Below are 18,683 nucleotides of genomic sequence, written 5' to 3' on the forward strand. Positions count from 1 at the left end.
GAAAGTGTTAGCAGTAAGGGGGGGTGAGGAAGGAGTGGGAAAGCTTTCACAGAATATAAATTGTGAGAGGAGTCTGTGAAAGATCTGTTTAAGTGCATAACATGAGGCAAAGTGGGTAGAAAAAGGAAAAACAAAAGCAGTTTCAGAACTTTTATAATAAAGAAAGAATCCTGTAAGCCTCCAAATTACATTAGGAAATATCAAAATAGGCAGAAAATAAAGATGCGTGTAGAATTTTCCTAATTCAGAGGAGTGGTTCAGAGTTTCTGAAGCTGTAATTGATATACAAGTAAGCACAACAACACTGAAAAATTACCAGGACTTGTAAATTCACCAATGCTCCTCTTTCCCAGGCATGGCAGAATGTATTTATGCACACGAACTATGTAATAGCGTATTAAATACACAGTGCATTAAATACACTGTAATTACTTCATAAAAACAAGGAGTACTTCACAGCAAGCCACCTCACTACAAGCCCTACGATTATACTCCACGCAGTGTAGGAGAGGAAGAAGCAGGCTCTGTCAGACATGATTTAAAAACCGCAAGGTTGCACTCTGAGGAAGAGCACTAAGTGGGAGACAAAGGAGCTGGAGGAGAAGCAGGCTCAGGAGAGGGGCTGGGTGACACCCGAGGCAGCTCAGGACGCTCCGTCGTGGTTTCCACGGGGCTGATGACACCCGTGCTTCTGGCACTGCCTGTCACCCTGTGCTGGCACAGCACAGCAGAGAAAATCACTGGCATCCTTACACTGGGGCAGCAGACAGTGCTGCCCGGCAAACACCATCACATTTCAAATCCAGAGACGCTCTTGCTGGGCTGTGGATGGAAATGAATGTAAAAGGCTTTACTATTGCACTTCATGAGGTAACCAAGCAATTACAGCTATTAATTGGTAGGCTGAAACCCTGTAAAACTGACCCAGCTTCCTATTTTTAAAAGAAAACCTGCCAAATGCTGCATTTGTTCCAGTTTTCCTTCTCCTCCCCTGCCTTGCTGTTTAATTTCTGGTATTTGGATGTGCAATTCTTCTGCCATCACCTTGTTTTTGTTCTTGCATGGCTACAACAGATCTGAGGATTACGGTGGCTTTTGTTCCACTGCTTGGAACATTTCATCAATGACCTGCAGTGCTGCTCAGCTCAGCAATGCAGATTTGCAAGGAGAACCAGCCACTGCTGAGCTGGCAAAGTTGGTTCCCTCCCATCCTCCACGAGGAGCAGTTAACTCTTCTCTCAGTGGCCCAAAAGGTTAACTAGGCTCTGTAAATCCCACCAGAAAAAAATTGTAAGCATCTGCCTTCTTGCTGAGATTTCATGTCTGCTATGAGTAAAAGGTAAGTGGCTCTTTTAGTCCCTAAAGGAGTGCAGGCTTAGCAGGAGTGACCCATAGGAAAGAGGTCAAAGGCAGGGAAAGATGGGAAGGCTGGGCAACAGCATCCCAGTGCAGCCGTGACCTTGTGCCCAGCTCTGGCTTGTCCCCAAGGAAATGGCTTTCCCCTTTCTGCTTCATACATGACATTTTGAAGATCTACCCAGAAATGAAGGAGTAGAAAATGCCATGTACCCTAGAAGACCCAGAAAGACTTCACACAGAAAAATGATGGCATTTCCAGCTTGACTTCCTCAGAGGGTAGAAGGTGGGACTTTACAGCTATTTGTGTGTGTGTGTGACTACATATGCTCACGTGCACCCACGCATGCAAGTGTGAGAAAGAAACTAGATAACGTGAACGTGTGTGAAAGGGATTGAATTAGCCCCATCTGCTCTGAAAAGATCGTTTTTTCCTTGGATTTCTATTACCATCGTATCATTGCCACACTGGAGTGATTCTAAAAGGCTACAGCTCTGGCAGCCAGCATCATTACAGCTGCTCAGATTATTAAGAGCATAAATAAACTCTCAGAGACACTACTAAGAAAATATTAACTACAATTATCACTGTCTGATAAAATAACGAACAGCTAAGCGTTACTCTGCTGCCTCAGTCACCAGCGAGTATTTATGTGTGCTGTGAGCAATGAAAACCAGTTTATGTGCATACTGAAGCACTCTGGAATTGGTTCTTGCTACTTTATTTTGTTTTATTTATATTTTTCCAAAGATCAAGCACAGGCTGAAGCTCTGTATTCGTGGAATTCAGTGTACCCTGCCTCCTCTCCTGCTGTATATAATCCCATTAATTCCAAGTGAACAGAAAGCCACGCCTGTAGCCATGCACATGTCTGTTGGAGGAGGGAGAGGGGCAGTGTGCAAGCTACAGCAGCAACTCTAAAACCTCTTGATGGATTTTTACTCTTGGGCCTCACTGGCTTTTTCCCTAGATGAGGAGCAAGGGCCCATACAACATCAATGCCATGTTTGCTGCAAGGATACTCCTTGCCTTCACATTTTCCTCTGGCCTGCACCACTTTGGCTTTGTGAGCTTATTTTTCCTCCTATTTCATAGTGACACTATTGAATCCTGTTCTTTCTTGAGTGCACTGGGGAGATTTGGCTTGGTTACTAATTAACAGAAATTATTAATTCCCTGCAAGCACTGGGGAAAAAAGTTCTTAATCGCATAGAGAGCAGGACGTGGGAGCAGGAGCCTCTCGTGCCATGTCCCCAGGCTGGGCTCCAGCCCCAGCAACACCCTCCTTAGCAGTTATCTCATCTTCACTGTCTGCTGGAGTTCACCACAAAGAGGAGGAAGAAGCTGCCTGGTCCTGAAACCACTCACTGCGGGGCAGACACGGTGCTGAAGCTCCAGCCCGGGCTGGTTCTCACAGCCCCAGGGCAGGAGAGGCTGCCCTCCCCCGAGGGGGACCCCGTGGATCAGTGCCCACCCTGCCCTCCCACGCCTTTCATGTCATCCCAGGAAAGAAGGGTGATGGTGGCAGGGTGGCACAGGAAGAAGAGGCGCGTTACTGAGCTGGAGACACACACTGGGACCTTCCTGCCTGAGCATGGGAGGCTGGTCCAGGGTAAGAGCATCTGTCAGATCCCTGGGGAAAGGGCCACATCCCTGCCAGGTATGAAGGAAAATTAGAAAGATGCTGGAGAGGGCAGCTGCAACTAAATACAGGTAGAAAGGAAGGCAAAATAATGCTGAGTGAGAGAAAAGGGAAGGGGGCATTTTCTAAAACAGTGTACCTCAATCTAAGCCAAAAAAACCCCATACATTGTATCTTTAGTGTTTTTATCCCACTGCCCTTCTTGATCGTTTCTGCAGCATCTCATTCTCCCTGCCTGGTCTCTTTTTTTCCTCTGCAAGCCTTTTGTTCCACCAACCCCCACTCCAGTGCTTACTGCCAGCTTCCAGCAGCCACGGCAGGACCACCTTTCCATTTGTGCACCCCGGGGCTCTGCTTGCCTGCTTCGGTACAACAGTGGCAGATGAAGAAAAGTGGGGTGCAGAGGCAGGAGGAAACATCATCTTCGAGTGTCCCCCTCTGCCAGCTGTAAGGGAAGGAAGGACAGCAAGGAGGAGGTGACCTTCTCCTTTCACAGAATCACTGTGAGAATGAACGTGTGCTCCTGGGAGGGGAAGAGTCAAGCCTCAACCCTCCTCACTATTTTCTCTCCAGCATCCTCCCTCTCTTCATTCTCAGCAACTGGCCTTTTCTGGCCACTGAAGCAGGTTAGCTGTGGCTTGGCCTGAATAAGTGACCTACATTAATTTTTCCTCTGTAATTAAAGTTGTTTTCTGTGAAACAATTTGCAAGAACTTTGGGAAAGAAAACAATTTATTGTTCCATAAATGGTTTCAAATAAAAAATTGTTCTCTTCAAATGAACTTTGTCCCCCAAAAAGCCTCTACGGAAGGTAAAACAAAGAGAATGGTAAAGGATTCGTTGAAGTTCATTTTAAATCAGTGTACCATGTACAAAATGCTGTCTTACAAATAGGATTATTTAATTTAAACCTTAGATCTGTCAAGTTCCATTACTTCAAATGGAGCCTGTCATTTCTTGACTTCATTATAAATCAGGATTCTATTACAATTTATGTTAGGTAAAGTCTCTGCTTCCACAGGAGATGGTGAAAAAAAAAGAATTACACAGCAGTCAGTAAATAGAGCAAAGTCACCGCGCTGCTCTTGAAAGGCAAAAAGTCATCTTGCTAAATGAGGGTCCGAGCTGTCCTGTACCAAGACTGTTCCTAATAAATAAAAGACCTCTGGGAAAAGTGCTGAGCATACGCTGGATCTATTTTCAGCTTGCATCAGCAGCTGCTGCCCCTGGGATCGCATCTTTGCTCATACCCTACACCATATGTAATCACTCCAGTGCTGCAACCAGTAAGATAATGAAAGAGCATGGCATAAATCTATACTTGAGTGGAATGCTAAATGAGAAAAATAATACAAAAAAGGGGGAAATAAACCACATTTTCAAGTCATTAGGAAGAAAGACTTTGACATATGAAGTGTTGCAACCATTAATAGCACTTATCATATAGAGTGGAGACAAAGAGACAAATTAATCAAACTGACAGAACTGGGACATTTTATGCTAATGCAGGCTCCTGGGTTTTCGTTTGTATTCCTCTGTGTCTGGAAAACTGATACCATTACAGGGCAGGAAATTGCATGAATAACATGCAACAGATCATAAAAATTCGCACACCAAGTGCAGAAACACTGCCAAAAGCACTGTAAAAACAAGGCTAGAGACCTCAACAGAGGAGCTCCCAACAGCTAATGAATGCAAATAAGTACAGGAATATTTCCCATCCATGCATAACAATGAGACATAGGCTGTGACTCCAGAGTCTCCAATAGTGTAGGTAAAATAAAGCCTGGAGAGCGAACATGCAGATAGCTGGGGGGAACTGCTGGCCAAGCCAGGGTCAGAATGTGTTTGCAGTATTGCAGCCAGCAGTTTAAAGCCACCGGGGAACTGGCACAGCCAAGTGTCGCCTCTGTCTGAAAGTACTGCTATGTTGGATTTAATTTAATGTTTCAGGTACAAGACACAGGGAAGGAGGATGTGGGAGGAAACAGAGCAGTCACAAAACAGCACATAATCACACAAACCAAAAATCCCCCTGCCCCTATGCAACTGCACTGCATGCTGTAAAACCCCCCCAGATAGAGACATTTAAAACACAGAATGTGGTTGCTGTCCAAAGTCACAGCCATGTTGTAAGGGGCAGGAAATGGTAGGAACTACAGGAATGCTGGGCAGGGCATGGTGTAATGCAGGATCTTGCCAAGGTTCCCTCATTTGCTGTAGAGGCTTCTCAAGGACCTTTAAAAGCCCCTGGCAAAACAGAGCACTGCTGAAGTGCAGAGAACTCATCAGCCATATGAACTCCAAAGGACAAATGCTTTCACTTGACAGGCAGCCATTTCTCATTGCTGTTTTCTAAAAAAGTGGTATTTGATGTTCCCCCTGTACGGTAGCTACTGCACAAACCTAAAGCAAGGAACAACTCTGGGGGGGCAAAAGGAGTAAAGCTGATACCTTTTGGAGCTGAGTCATTTCCAGCAGTGCTCTCACCTTCCCCAGAATAGAATGATATGCAGCTGATAGGATTGAGCAAGAGCATTTATGTGCCAATACTATGTGCATAAAGAGGGTGTGAAAATGCCAGCCTGCCCAGGGGCTGCTGCTTTCCCAAGTCCTTCCCACATTTGGTGCTGGAGAACCCCATATTCAGAGGTGGCAGGGCAGCAGCTGGTTCACTTCAGCAGGGATGGGCATGAGGAGCACACCAGACAGAGCCAGCTCTCCATCACTCTCCAGCACATCAATGTGGTGGTTTTACAGAGTTTTAGCCACGTGAACAGGGTTTATCCCCTAAACTCCTTCTGTTCCTTTGGTCACTACTAGAGTCCTAACAGGGTACTCGGCATTGTACCAAAAAAAGGGCATGCACACACCAAAGCAAGCTAGTCCAAAAGCTTTCTGAGGGCAATGACAGAATAACCTTTATTCTAATGGGAGAAATCAAAACAGGCATTCATCTTGTAAATACACACCCATCTGACAGATGGACAAGAGTTGCAATCTGCAAATGGAATTACTTTCTCCATGAAATGTAAAAAAAATGATAGCACAGAAAACTAATTACAGAAAGGCCTCATGAAACCCTTAGCTTTAAGAAAATAGTAGTATTGGAATGAATTGGTCAAATAGTTATAACCACTTCGATTTTTCCTGATTTTTACAATAGAAAAGACACCTTTGGAGTCTCTTGAGAACACATATGACACCCGACCTTTTCTTTTCCTTTACCCAAATCAGAGCAGTTTGGAAAAGAAAAGCCTAGGTATGAGTAAAATATCCATTCCTGAAAGAGAATAGAGAGGTCTTTACTACAACCTTATCATTCAACCAAGAGGCTGAAAGCACAAGTGACAAGAAACAACCATAAATTCTCACAGCCTTTTAGCTAAGCAACTCCTCTGCACAAAAAGCAGTTATAAAACCAAAACGTAACTTGGACAAATAATTCCAATTAAAACCATTTCTCAGAACTAAGATGAGAGTGCAAGAACAGATGATACAAACAGTCTGGTTCTCCAAGGCTGGGATTGACCTGAAACCCTCTGCAGAGCAGTTTACGTGTTCAGTGCCTGTCTGCCCTACAGAGCTGCTTGCAGAGGTCCAGTGCAGCTCCTGCTAGGATCACCATGGCTGTGTACCATCAGCTGAAGACAAAGGCCAGAAATGGAATCAAATGCTTGTCTTTAAAAATTTACTTAGGTGTGCCCTCTAACTGAGTGTTCCAAACGGAGAGTACATGCATAATAGTGAAATAGAACCTGTAAGAGAAGGATTAGGCACATCTTTAAAAAGGAAGCAAAACTAAACTAAGCCTGAGGTAGCCCTTATTGGGTGTTCTTCTCAGTCCTCCAACTGCAAGATACACTGGAGACAGGGAAAAAAGTAATAGAAGTCAGTGATTTAAAGGCTTCTGCCACTACTGAAAGCAATGCTTTCTGCTTTTTGAATGCAGTGATGACTTTGTAAATGTCGACAAGTTTCTGGTGCCCCAGAATGCCCCAGTGCTTATGTATCTCAGGGACATCACTTCATCCTTCACTTCCTTGGACAATGGTACAGATATTATGTGACCTCACTGGCTACTGCTTATATAAACTGGGCAAAAATGAGAAGGAGAGATGGCTCTTACAAAAGACAGGCAACTCTCCATTTTTTGTGCCTTGCATTTGACAAATCAATTCCAACATTTAAAACAAAGCCATTAAAATGTGGTTTGATGTGTTCAGTCTCCTGAAAACTAGCAAAATCAAGGAACAGACAGACACTTCTTGATTTGTTTTTATGTCTAAACAAAAGTGCCTTATGCAGAAAGCCATCTACAGTACAACAAGAAAATCTGCAGTCAGACAAAAATAAGGTTAAAAAATAGTTGAATTCAACCGGCAGATTGAATGGCTCAGACCTATCCACCTCAGGTCCAGCTTCCCCTTCCAGAAACAGAAATGAACACTAGCCCTCTATGGAGATCAGAGGGAAGTCGTCAGGTTTTGTCTCTCCACAGCTTTTTCCTGTCTTGAAAGTTTACTGGCTCCAACATTGTCCTTTGAAGGAAACAGGAACCAACTCAAACTTACTCTGTTTTTACTTGACCAGGAATCCTCTGACAGGCAAATTTTCTCTGAAGGCTGCCTGTGTATCTGAGGAAAGAGGTGGCTAGGCATGTTGTACTACTGTTCTGTGGTCAGAGATGGAAAGATATTTTGCTTTCAGAGTTGTTTAAGCCTTGTTTCTTATTAGCTGCAGGCCCTTGAAACAGAGAACCACTGGTCTGAATTTCAAAGGTAAGCGAAAACCCAAGACATTTCTCAGAAGCAAAAGTTTTCTTTACACAGTCAGAAATGTAGTCTCAGCCTCCTAGATGAGAGTCTCAAAAATCCAGGACCACTTGATCAGAAGTATTTTTTCCAGAAACTAAGAACTGTACTGGTAAAGTCTGAACAGACAATTCTTTTTTCTTTTGATCTACTTTCTAAACCTTGAAACATTAACGCAGACTGCACTCCCATCCATTCTGGGACCCTAAAGTAAGAGGTATGTGCAGATATGTGGGAATTTGGTCCTATCACAACTCAAAGCAAGCAAATTTCAAGCAGAGCATTACCATGTGTTTCAAGTACAATACACTGGATGCCCACACATGTTCAGGTCCCTTTCTGGGCCAATTAATTTTTTTAGATGCTCTCCCTTCTCTTTTACTACTCCCATAAACTCACCTCAGCCCTGTCTTTGGGAAGGGCATCTGACACTGCAGGAACAGAAGGAAGCACTGAGAACACAACAGCACCCATGAATCCACCCTGGCTCACACTTGCCAAATCTCTCTGCTATCCTTACAGTAAGTCTGTACACTTCCATTTTTCTGAAGTGTTGCTTTGAAATGATGAGCAGCTGCTGCAGGGAATGATGCGGACCAGGTGCAATATATACTCAAATAAATATGGTTCCTTCAACACTAGAAGAAAGATGGCCTGTTTCTGATGTCCTGAAAACCTACAGCTCCCATTTGCCAAGAATGATCAGCTCTCTTTGGAAGAGATTAAGTCTTGCTAGGAACCTGCCTGCCTGTTGTTTGGGCTATAAGGGATGGTATGCAATTGCTGTCACTTAAGCAAAATTTCCTAATTAAGCATCCTCAAAGTGCTCCCGGTCTCCTGGGGAGGGACAGGAAGCCTGCAGCAATTCACAGGCTCATCCTGATCTGCCCCATGTCTCCAATCCTACTTTCCTCTCGGATGTGGTGGTTTCAGCAGTGTTGTCAATGGCAGTGCACACAGCTCAGGAGTGATGCAAGAGGAACAGGCAGGGGACACAGAGCAGAGCCCATCTGTCACACAGGACCAGCTGCCCAGGTAAGGTGAGCAGCTCCATCCTACCCTGATCATCCTGGGAAATGCTGCAGCTAATCCAACAAGCTCCAGTGCCTTATACAGAGGGAAGAAAATGAGACTGAAACTGGCTGAGGACTGATAAGCTGGAAGCTCTGGGATCAGGAGCTGTGCCAGCTGTGGGTCGGTCTGTTCACCTCCATGAGGTAATGTGAACCAGGGCATTTAGAGAGAGGTAAACATGGCTGAGTGGTTCACACAAGGTGATTTAATCACCACTGACCTGATGCACAGACCTGTGCTGTAATTCCCATCTGATGCATCAACTTCCACTCCAGCATGTGCAGAGAGGTGATGACAGTATTTTATCTGGTCACAAGAGACCTCAGAAATCTACTGCTGAAGGTTTTATATAGCCATTATTTAACTTCAAAGCTGATGCCTCTCAATTCCAGCTGTTTGGTGACACCTTGTTTATATCTTGGTGTTACTGAAAGTTTTAGTATTGCAGTTTTCTGCCATTCTCCGTTCACCTATGTTTTTTTTGATTGTGGTCCCCCAGAAAGGAGCAGGGTACCATTTAAATTCCAAGTCAACTTTCTCCACAATGTCTTTTAAAGGCTTGTAAATTAAAAAAAAAAAAAAAATCAACTACTTTTGTGTGCAGGGAAACAGACACAGTTAAATGCACACTTTGATGCCATCAACTCTTAGAAGTTCAGATTAAGCAAAGAGAGACAGAAAGGTTGATTAGCAAATCTGATCTATCTTCTTTTAGGATGTTGAATTGCACTCAACTACACCAGTACTGAGCACCAAATTTCTTAAAGGGGTGTCTAAATTTTGTCGCACTCAAAGGCCATTTGCCTTACAGTTATGAAACAATGTGCAGTCATACATATATCATCGAAGAGTTTGTTGCTAAAAACCCATGCCAAATTTTTCATCTTATTTTAATCTGACTTCAAAACAATTGCCAGTGGCTTCTCTTGATATCTTTCCCCAGTAATTTACAACACGCTTCCTAGGGAGGTGCCTGATACTTTCTTTTCATTTAAGTCTTTAAACAGCCACACAAACCTCCTCTCAAGCGCTTTCAGAGAAATTAAAATTCATTTTTTTAAACAAACCAAGCCTGGCCTAGATCTGTAGTTTGACCAGCTACAGCTGCTCCTATTTATTTATTTTATTAAAGTAAATAAAGTACCAAGGACAAAGCTTTTAGTAGTGTTAGACTGCACTGGGACTCAGAGGTGTTTGCTGGCTGTCTCTTGTCAAAATGGGACAGATGAAAATTCATTACAGCACAAAAAGTCCTGGAATAAACCAGCCATTTTGCTCTTCAGAGCTTGCATCAAATTTAACAGAATGTTTGTGTCTACTCTTCCTCTAAAAAAACCCAACCCTGTAAAATTCACAAAAAGCATCTCATTCCCAAATCCTAGTACAATCCAATTGCCTTCTGCTCACCTAAAACCCATACTTCACTTCCAAATTGAGCCATACTTCCTAGGCTTAATGTTTGTTGACTGCTGCAATGCATAATTTGAATACATAGCATATTCCAACCCATAAGAGGCTCAATTTCATTAGTAGCTGAGAAAAACAGTCAGTCTGACAATATTCACCAGGGAATCCTTGTCAGAAAGTGCTGTATGAAGATTAAAATCTTATTTTTGGGGGGTCTGGAAAACAAAACTTGGTACTGTAATCAGAAAGTACCTTACAGGTTGTGGAGTTTGATGCTGTGAAGCTGACAGGTGTCTTCACTGGACCTTACCTATCTGTTTAGTCAAATGCCCAGCCGGAATTTCTGGACTCTAAAAGAGCAGATACCTGGTCTGAGTCCTTAAAGAAATTGAAAGGGGTTTTTATATAAGAGATAAAGCAAAGGTAAGAGAATTGTAAGTGGAGGGGGTGGAGAGGGAGAAATCTTTCATTCTGCAGGGCCAGAGTGCTCAGAGCTGAGGCACAGTCATGGCTCAGCCATCTCATTTTCATTCATATATATTTGAACACAGCAAGCAAAACCAAAGAAGCCAAACAAACAAACAAACAAAACCAACCCACCTCCTGTTACACATTCTTATTGCTTCTTCTCGTGCCCTTAACATAGGACTTACTATTCAAGCTATCTTTTACATTTTAGACCATGTTTATTATATTTGACCAAGAAAGTTTCCACACTGCAAACTGCCTTTTCACTAGCAAGTGCAATCACAGTCAATCAGCCCAACTGAACAGTACTGGCAGGCAGGAGTCTAACAGGGGCAAAAAAATTGAGTGCAGTTATTGCAATGGTGAATTTTGTTCTGCGCATTCATCTCCCAGTCCCCTTCCTTCATATGCTTACTTGAATACATAAATAAATTGTACAGCTACTGCCGAAGGGAGGGAAAGGAGCTATTGCAAGATTTTCTCTACTTAACATGCATATATACATGACTTCTGTTTTGCTTTTTGAAGCCTAAGCTCTCACCATAACATAGATGTATTTTGCTTTCCTCCACCTGAAAAGATCAGAGAATGTTATGAATAGCAAGACAGCCTTCATCAGAAAATAATGGAAGTTGCACTATGCAGAATGAAAAGTATGTGGCTAGTTTCTTCATCACACTTGAGGCATGAAAAATCAAGCAATGCTAGAAGCTTTTGCAGTGATACACGGATGGAATTTCATATCGCATCTTGAAGATCTCATTTCTGTTTTATTGCTCACCTGCTAGAAACAAAGTACATCGTTTGCACCTTGTACTGTGCTACATAAGCAACACACATGAAACATCAGCCAATTGTGTTTCATCGTTTCTCCTGAATTAGAGTCTGTCATGTCAGACTTCAAAGAGTACCCAAATGCTCAGTTTTACTCTCAGTACAGAGCTGCAGCCTCCAGCCATCCCTCTGCATGGTCAGTGTCAGCATTGTGGGGCAGCATGAAAAATAACACATTCCATGGGAGGAATTTAGCAAACCAAAGGCCCAACCTTCTATCCATACGAACTGATTAAAGTGGCATTACTGAGGTAAGGTTGAAGCATAAGTGAGTTTGAAGCCTGATGGAGGTAACCCTTTTCCACTACAGAAAGCTCTAGAGATGAAGGGAATAATGGCTTTCAGGTGCTTGCCACCTCCTGAGCCAAAGCAGAAATAATTTTGGCCAGTGCTGCAATCTGTGAGGAACATCAATGGCCAATACAGTCATGTAAAGAGAAAGCCACATTACTGCTTCCCATTCTCTAAGAGCTAACTTAGCTACTTCTAATAGATCTCCAGGGTGCCAACAAAAAAGGGTCTTTTGTTGTTCCCTACTGTGTTAAACATCCCTCCAGCTGGGAAATAAACTTCTTGCCCTCTTGCTCCTCTTTTCCACATTTATCACCTTTTTCACTCTATGCTCCTGCATAGAGCACTCCCAGCTCAGTCCCTACACCCTTCAAAGATATTACATTTATACATACAAAGAATACAAAGAAAGGAAAAAGACAAAGTAAGAGAACACTGTTTATTTCTAGAGAGATAAAAAGGAATAGTAAGTGCCTTTAGCCAGCAGGGTATTTAATAGTTGACCTCCTGCATCCTCCCTTTGATTTTCTCCTCATCACAATCATCTCTCCTTGGCTAATTCCCAGCATTTTTCCCTCAGGCTGGCAGGTTGGCATGGATGGTTAGCAGCTGCCAGTATTTCTCCTCCCTGTCAGCTACGAGCCATGCTAATGTTAGATGCCTGGCTCAGTCCCACCCAGAGTGCTGCTGCATGCCTTTGCCTTCCAACACACTCAGCTTTTGCCAGCCCTGAATCCCAAATCCGGGGTCCTGTCCTGCCTTTCTCCCTGCAAAGCTTAACCAACCGTGTGAGGGAGTTAACCCACGCCAGCCGAAGAAGCAGATGACAAATTTCACAGGACTAGACCCTGTGGGGAAAAGGCAGGTTTTGCAGCAGTGAAGGAGAGAGAATGTGGAGGAATTCAGCCTTTACATCTACTTTGAATATCATTCTCTTAACAGCGAAGGAAAGAGTTGTGTGGATAAATCCCACAACCTCATCCTAAAAGAGATGCTGCTTCCTTTTGTGCCTTGGAAGACTTGGACACCACGGATACATCAGTTTAATCCTTTTGGAAGAAAACATTCCCAGCAGGCAGCTCATTGCACTAAAAAAGGTCACAACTCTGAAACAGATTCAAGTAATTTGAGGGCCACAGGTAAAACTAACCAACCTACTGGGGAAGCAAGTTTCTAAAAGAACACAAAGGCTGGTATCAGACAGTGCTAAAGAAAACTTGGTCTGCTGTTTCAGAAAACCTTTGTTTACCTTCATTTGAGAGGAAGGCATTTGGTGCTCTCAGGGATGGTGAAAATTTCTTTCAAGTGTAATTTCCCAAATCAAAAAAAATGCAAGCAACGTTGAGAATCTCTATTTCTAACCTGTAGGAATCGAATGCCACTGAGGAGTTTTACTTGTTGCTGTTCCTATTTCTGTCTTTTCGCCATTTAATCGCACCTGCAGCTCGCAAAAGTGAATAAGATGTTTGCACAGAAGATGCTCCCTTACCCAGTGCCCAGCTTTCACCTTGCCCATCCAGACTTGCTGTGCACTTCCATTAGCAGAGCTAGCCAGATAATAATAGCAAATAAAAAACCCATTTGATGAAGCACTGGCTCCTTCTCAAGTAAAGTTGAGTACCACTACAGCATGAATGACTCAATCATCTACTCGAGAGCTATTACTTGCAGTGATGAAGCAATGTTAATTGGATAACGGCCTGCTGCCAGCTAATATTGGCATGACCTACAATACCCCTGGCTGACAGCCGTGTCTCTCTCCATCACACCTTTTTTTGTAATCTGGATGGGAAGTGGAAACCATTAAAAAAACCTCATAAGTGCCATTTAACTTCTTATCATAAATTAAAAACTTAATTAAGTGCCTTGTTAGAGGAAGGAAGACCAGTTTTTGTGATTAAATAAAACAAAACAACCGTTAGGGGTATGGAGTGAATAACCAACTTTACAGCTTCAAACTCAGTTCTTTGAAAGTACTAATTCTGGGTTGCATTTAACAGCACCTGCTAGAGGAAAACTGCATTAATTGCTGAAAAACACCCTGGGTAAAAGCAGGCAAGGTTCCAGTTGTTTGGCAAAACGGAAAATGAAGAAAAAAGCATAGAAGTTAAGAGCTAATGGGGCCCTCTTTTATTAGCTGTAGGCAGCTGAAACACTCAATTTCTCTAACTTGCTCCGAGGGCTGATAGCTCACACAGCACAGCCACATCTGAGCTCTTGCTATTATGCAGCTGTTCTGGGCAGCTTGTCCACACACTGAAACATGTTGCCTTAACAAAAGGTGTGGTACAAAATCAAATTACCACGGCCAGCACAAAAGGGTTTATGGAAACTCTTCAATCAGTGCAGAATTAGCTCCATACTGACTTTGTTTAAGTTGATTAAGGAAAGGTTTGAACTGAGGCCTGTTAAGACATGCTTGAACTAACCTGAAATGTCTAACACAAGGTTTTTCAGTGGTTTAAAACACTCTAAATCCAACTAGTCCCAGTTCTCTGTGTGCACAATGTCTCCCTACTGAAATGACTGGTGTATTGTAAAGACTGCTCTTGCTTGAAACTGGATATAAACAAGAAATAATGTGAAAAACATCTGTTCCCTGTTTAGCTAGACAACAGTTAACAATGTCTGGATGCCAGATTAACAAAATGACCCCAACATGCTATGAAGTAAAAAAAACTTTGCAGTTTAAACTTCAGAGGCAGATTTACTGCATTGAATAATCAGAAGTAAGTTCTTTTCTTTGATGTTAGGCTTCCTCACACCAACGTAAAAGCTTTATATATATAAAGCTTTATTCAGCTCCAACATCAAACCTTTGACAAATAATAGTAACAACAATGCCCTTTCTCCACAATGTACTTCAGCAGTTTTCAAACTATGCTCAGATTTAAAATACAGTGTTTGTGTGGTTGACTTAAAAATAGCTCTGTAAATTTATGAGCAATTGTTACCTTTGGAGAAGTTTTGAACAGTGAAGACTGCATTTAAAAATTGTTTTCAGTATCTGTTTTTCTATATTATACACCAACATAAATTGTCTCTAAGCATGAAAAAAGAAGTTGTTCAGGATATTCACATTCAACTTTTGTTTGAAATTTTTCCACTGGAGGAATAACCCCCTACATGACAGAATAAGTCATTTTTCACAGGTACCTTAGGAAATGATTCACTGCTGCCGGAGTTCTGCAGACCACAGACTGAAAACAGCAGCCTTGGGAAGCGTCCTTAGCTTGTGAACCAAAGATGACCCTGCTGACTTCTTTAAATGCCATATAACTAAGATGGTGTTTCCTCTGCCTTATCAGCTTTTGAAAACCAGGAGTGTTTCAGTTCCTCTTGCAGGGAGCTCCGATGCTGTTGGAGGCACTTCCCGTATCTCTGCACAGGCACCTACCAAAGCGCCCAGCACCAGAAGCAGGGATGTGCATCTTAACCAAGGAGTAACTGAGAAATAGGGAGGTGCATCAGGCTGCTCTCCTCATCCCAAGTGACTGGCTTCTGTGAGGAAATGATTTAGCTGACCGCCTCACACACAGCTATTCCAGAAAAGTAGCCACCAAGAAAACTAAGATTCAATGCGTTTAGCAGCAATTAATTTGCATGTGGAAAATAAAATATCTGTACAAGTAAATATTGGTAACTGTCATTATCTCTTTTAATAGGACAAGAGAATTCTTTTCCAGGATGAGAGAGTCAGAGCCCTTGTGCTCTGCATGTAGCAAAGCAGCAGTGTTGGTCTTGGGTAAGGCATGACAATTTCAAAGTTCTTGGAGAAACCTTAAGAACTAGGTTCACTACTTCTGCAACTCCACAAGCTTCACTGGAAGCGTAAGAGCAGCCACTGTAAACCTAAGTCACAAAAATTTTTTTTGATTGAGATACATTCTAAAATGTAAAACTAATACATCACTTATTTGAAGAGGATTCACTTAAATAGAAGTGACTTCTGGTTGAACTGGATGATTTTTTTCTTAGATAGCATCTCATATAAAACACACAGAAAGAAAAACCTTTGTATTTTAAATTTTTAGTGCCATATTAACATAGGACTGGGTGACTAAGTGCAAGCGCATCACGACCCCTCCACTGGCCTGCAGCTCAGCACCTCACTGCTGCTGGAATTAGAAATCTTCTAATATCCAATCTACTTTTACTGAAAGCCTGTTGAAACCAATCAGTGCTTGAGCCAATAGTGTCTTTTGGCATGAAAGAGAAATTCCTCCTCTCAGCTGTTTCAGCTCCTCTGCCTAACTAGAGCTGCAGCACATCTCAGTTGTCACACCAGCAGTGAGCCTGCCATGGTCCTTTCCTTTCCTCCTTTAGGCCAGGCTCATTCTTCTGAACATCTCAGTCACTCTTCTACATGCTTATTTGAATGTCAATTACTTTTCTTTGTGTAACAGGATCTGAATTATACACAGAGGTTCACTAAGACTTCATAGAAGAGCACTGCAATTTCACACTTCTGCACCCTCGGGCATGCTTTGTCACTTCTCTGCTCCTACCCTTGCTTTGTGGCAAGAAAGCCATGCAACTGACTGAGACTTGATTCTTCCACTGGAAATTATTAGTGGACACTGTAGAATCAAAGTGTGCATCCTAGTGGGTCCTCTAAACTCCTATGCAAAATGTCTGGTTTGAATGTCTTCATGAGTAATACTCAGTGTCAGGACTCATGAAGTCACAGCCAGTGACCTACTTCTAATGCTCTCCAACTTGTGCTGTGACAACATTACAATGCTGCTGAAGTCTCTGGAGAGCTAAAGCAGAGGGGGGAAAATGATGTGTGACATTTTGGGACCTGTCATCATTTAAAAACAGACCATGCCTCCTCAAGGGCGTTAAGCAAATGATGGTGAAAAACCTCCCATGTGCCAGAGCACCTTCCCACTGAGCGACTGCTGTGCCGCGTTCTGGGTACATTGTCACCCTCCTCATGCCACCTTTCCCAGCTGGAGACACCGGGCAGGCAGTGCCAGGGCAGCAGTGGTGGCAGCCCTGGCCATCAGGCATGCACCTCCCCTCTGTGGGCAGCAAAGCCACCAGCGTGCCCGACAGTAGGTGTGCCGTCACAGCTCTACGGCTGTGAGGAAATTACAGTGGGGGTGGAAGCCAGCCAGTGAGATTCTGTGATAAAATAAAGTAAACTTTCCAGTGAGGTATGTGTTTTCTACGTCCCTGGGCTTCCTGCTGTGGGAGCTATGCTGCATGACAAAACCTCTGCTTTCTGACAGACTGAGTTCATGGTTTCTTGGGGGAAAACACGGTTAAATCCCAAACTCTTTATGAGGGGAGCTCTGAGGAGGGCAGACTGAATGAGGAGCAGGAAAGGGGAAAGAAATGGAATAAAGATATGAGCTGCCAGACAGGGGTGGACAGCAATGAAACTCCCAACAACATGACAGCTCAAATGATTTTTCAACAATAACCTGCCATGTAGCTGTCACATCACTCCTTTCAAATTTCCTGTCTAGAAGAGCAGAGGAATATAAGGGTCCTACTACTGCTCTGAACAAGGCTACGGTAATGAAATGTTTGGGTACAATTCCTTCAGCAGCAGTGACGAAGGCGAGCCGAAGCATCTCAAAGCTTTGCCTCCATCAGAAGGCTGGCATGGTGTGAACATGTCCATCCTTCAGTGATCTGCAACCCACCCAAACACAAAAAGCACATCCTGAGCCGTGCTGGGCCAGCCACCGACACCTGTGCCACCCTCCCTCTGGCCACCCCAGCAGACCCGGGCGGGAGGAAGGGGCGCGCTGGGGGCACGGTGACACACTGTACCTCTTCCGGCAGGCTGACCACCAGGTCATTTTCCGTCTGCCCAACCAAGGCCTGCAAGAAGTACTCGCTGCAGGCAGCCAGCACAGCCCGGTGGGCGCGGAACTCCTTCCCCTCCACGATCAGCGTCACGTCACAGAGAATGTCCTGCTTGCGCTGGTCATTTAAGCAGAGGAGAATATTGGTACAGTGCACCGTTGACTCATACACATACATGGGGGAGTCAGTCTTCTCATCCACAGACATGCCGTTCACACCCTGCAGGGGACAAGGGAGAAGAAAGCACAAACAAGGTGGTGAGGAGCAGCACGGTCCCTGGGTGAATATGCTACGGTGAGATTCAGCCCAGTATCTGGATGCCTCAAGACCCCAACCAAGCAGCCCGTTAATGCTTAAATCCAGTAAAGTTCCTAGGGAAAGGTAGATGCCATGATTGATACTGGTTTGATGCCACTGGATTTCACACTGTCATGCTTGGATTACCTACTTGCCCCACCAACTTCCCCCCTCAAAACCAAAATAGGGTTTAGACAGACTGAAAAGTGCTTTTCTTCAACCACCTACTATGCATCTCCAATTTCCAATTCAGTAATGGCAATAACATGGGGACATGGGAAATTTTAGAAGATTTTAGCAAAAAAAAGCCAGAGTGACTGTTGGGTTTTCTAATGGTGAAAAAAAGGGCTTGGTGCTTGCTTCTGATATTTTCAGATCAAAGGGAAACCCCCTCAAACCCCCAGGTCTACTCTCCAGCAGACAGGCAGCACTACACAGTCACACTGAAGACCTCAGCTCAAATAACAGGCAAGGTGGAACTGTACCTGACAAAGACAAGCCACTAACTACAGCAACCTACTTTCTCCATCAGAATTTTAAGCCTTAAGAGGGAGAGAAGGATATTTAGCAGCTCCAGAAGAAATCTGTTTCCATGTATGGCTAAAGCAACGTGCCTTCATCAGCGGCTTAATGCCATTTACAGAAGAGTAGATCTTCCCAAATTCCAGACCCGTGG

The 18,683-nt window shown here is 43.5% G+C and overlaps 1 protein-coding gene across 1 annotated transcript in view; it reads right to left on the bottom strand.

The window, feature by feature from the left end:
- Positions 1 to 17,917, bottom strand: part of BACH2 (BTB domain and CNC homolog 2) — a gene marked incomplete at its 5' end in the record, with an annotated part of 43,446 nt that extends 25,529 nt beyond the window's left edge. Inside the window, one exon of the mRNA XM_084203036.1 lies at positions 17,675 to 17,917. Coding sequence (XP_084059162.1) covers positions 17,675 to 17,917 — 243 coding nt within the window. The remainder of the gene's footprint in view (positions 1 to 17,674) is intronic.
- Positions 17,918 to 18,683: the final 766 nt, after the last annotated feature.

The sequence above is a fragment of the Fringilla coelebs genome (assembly GCF_963513975.1).
Source record: "Fringilla coelebs genome assembly, chromosome: 3".
Classification (NCBI taxonomy): domain Eukaryota; kingdom Metazoa; phylum Chordata; class Aves; order Passeriformes; family Fringillidae; genus Fringilla; species Fringilla coelebs.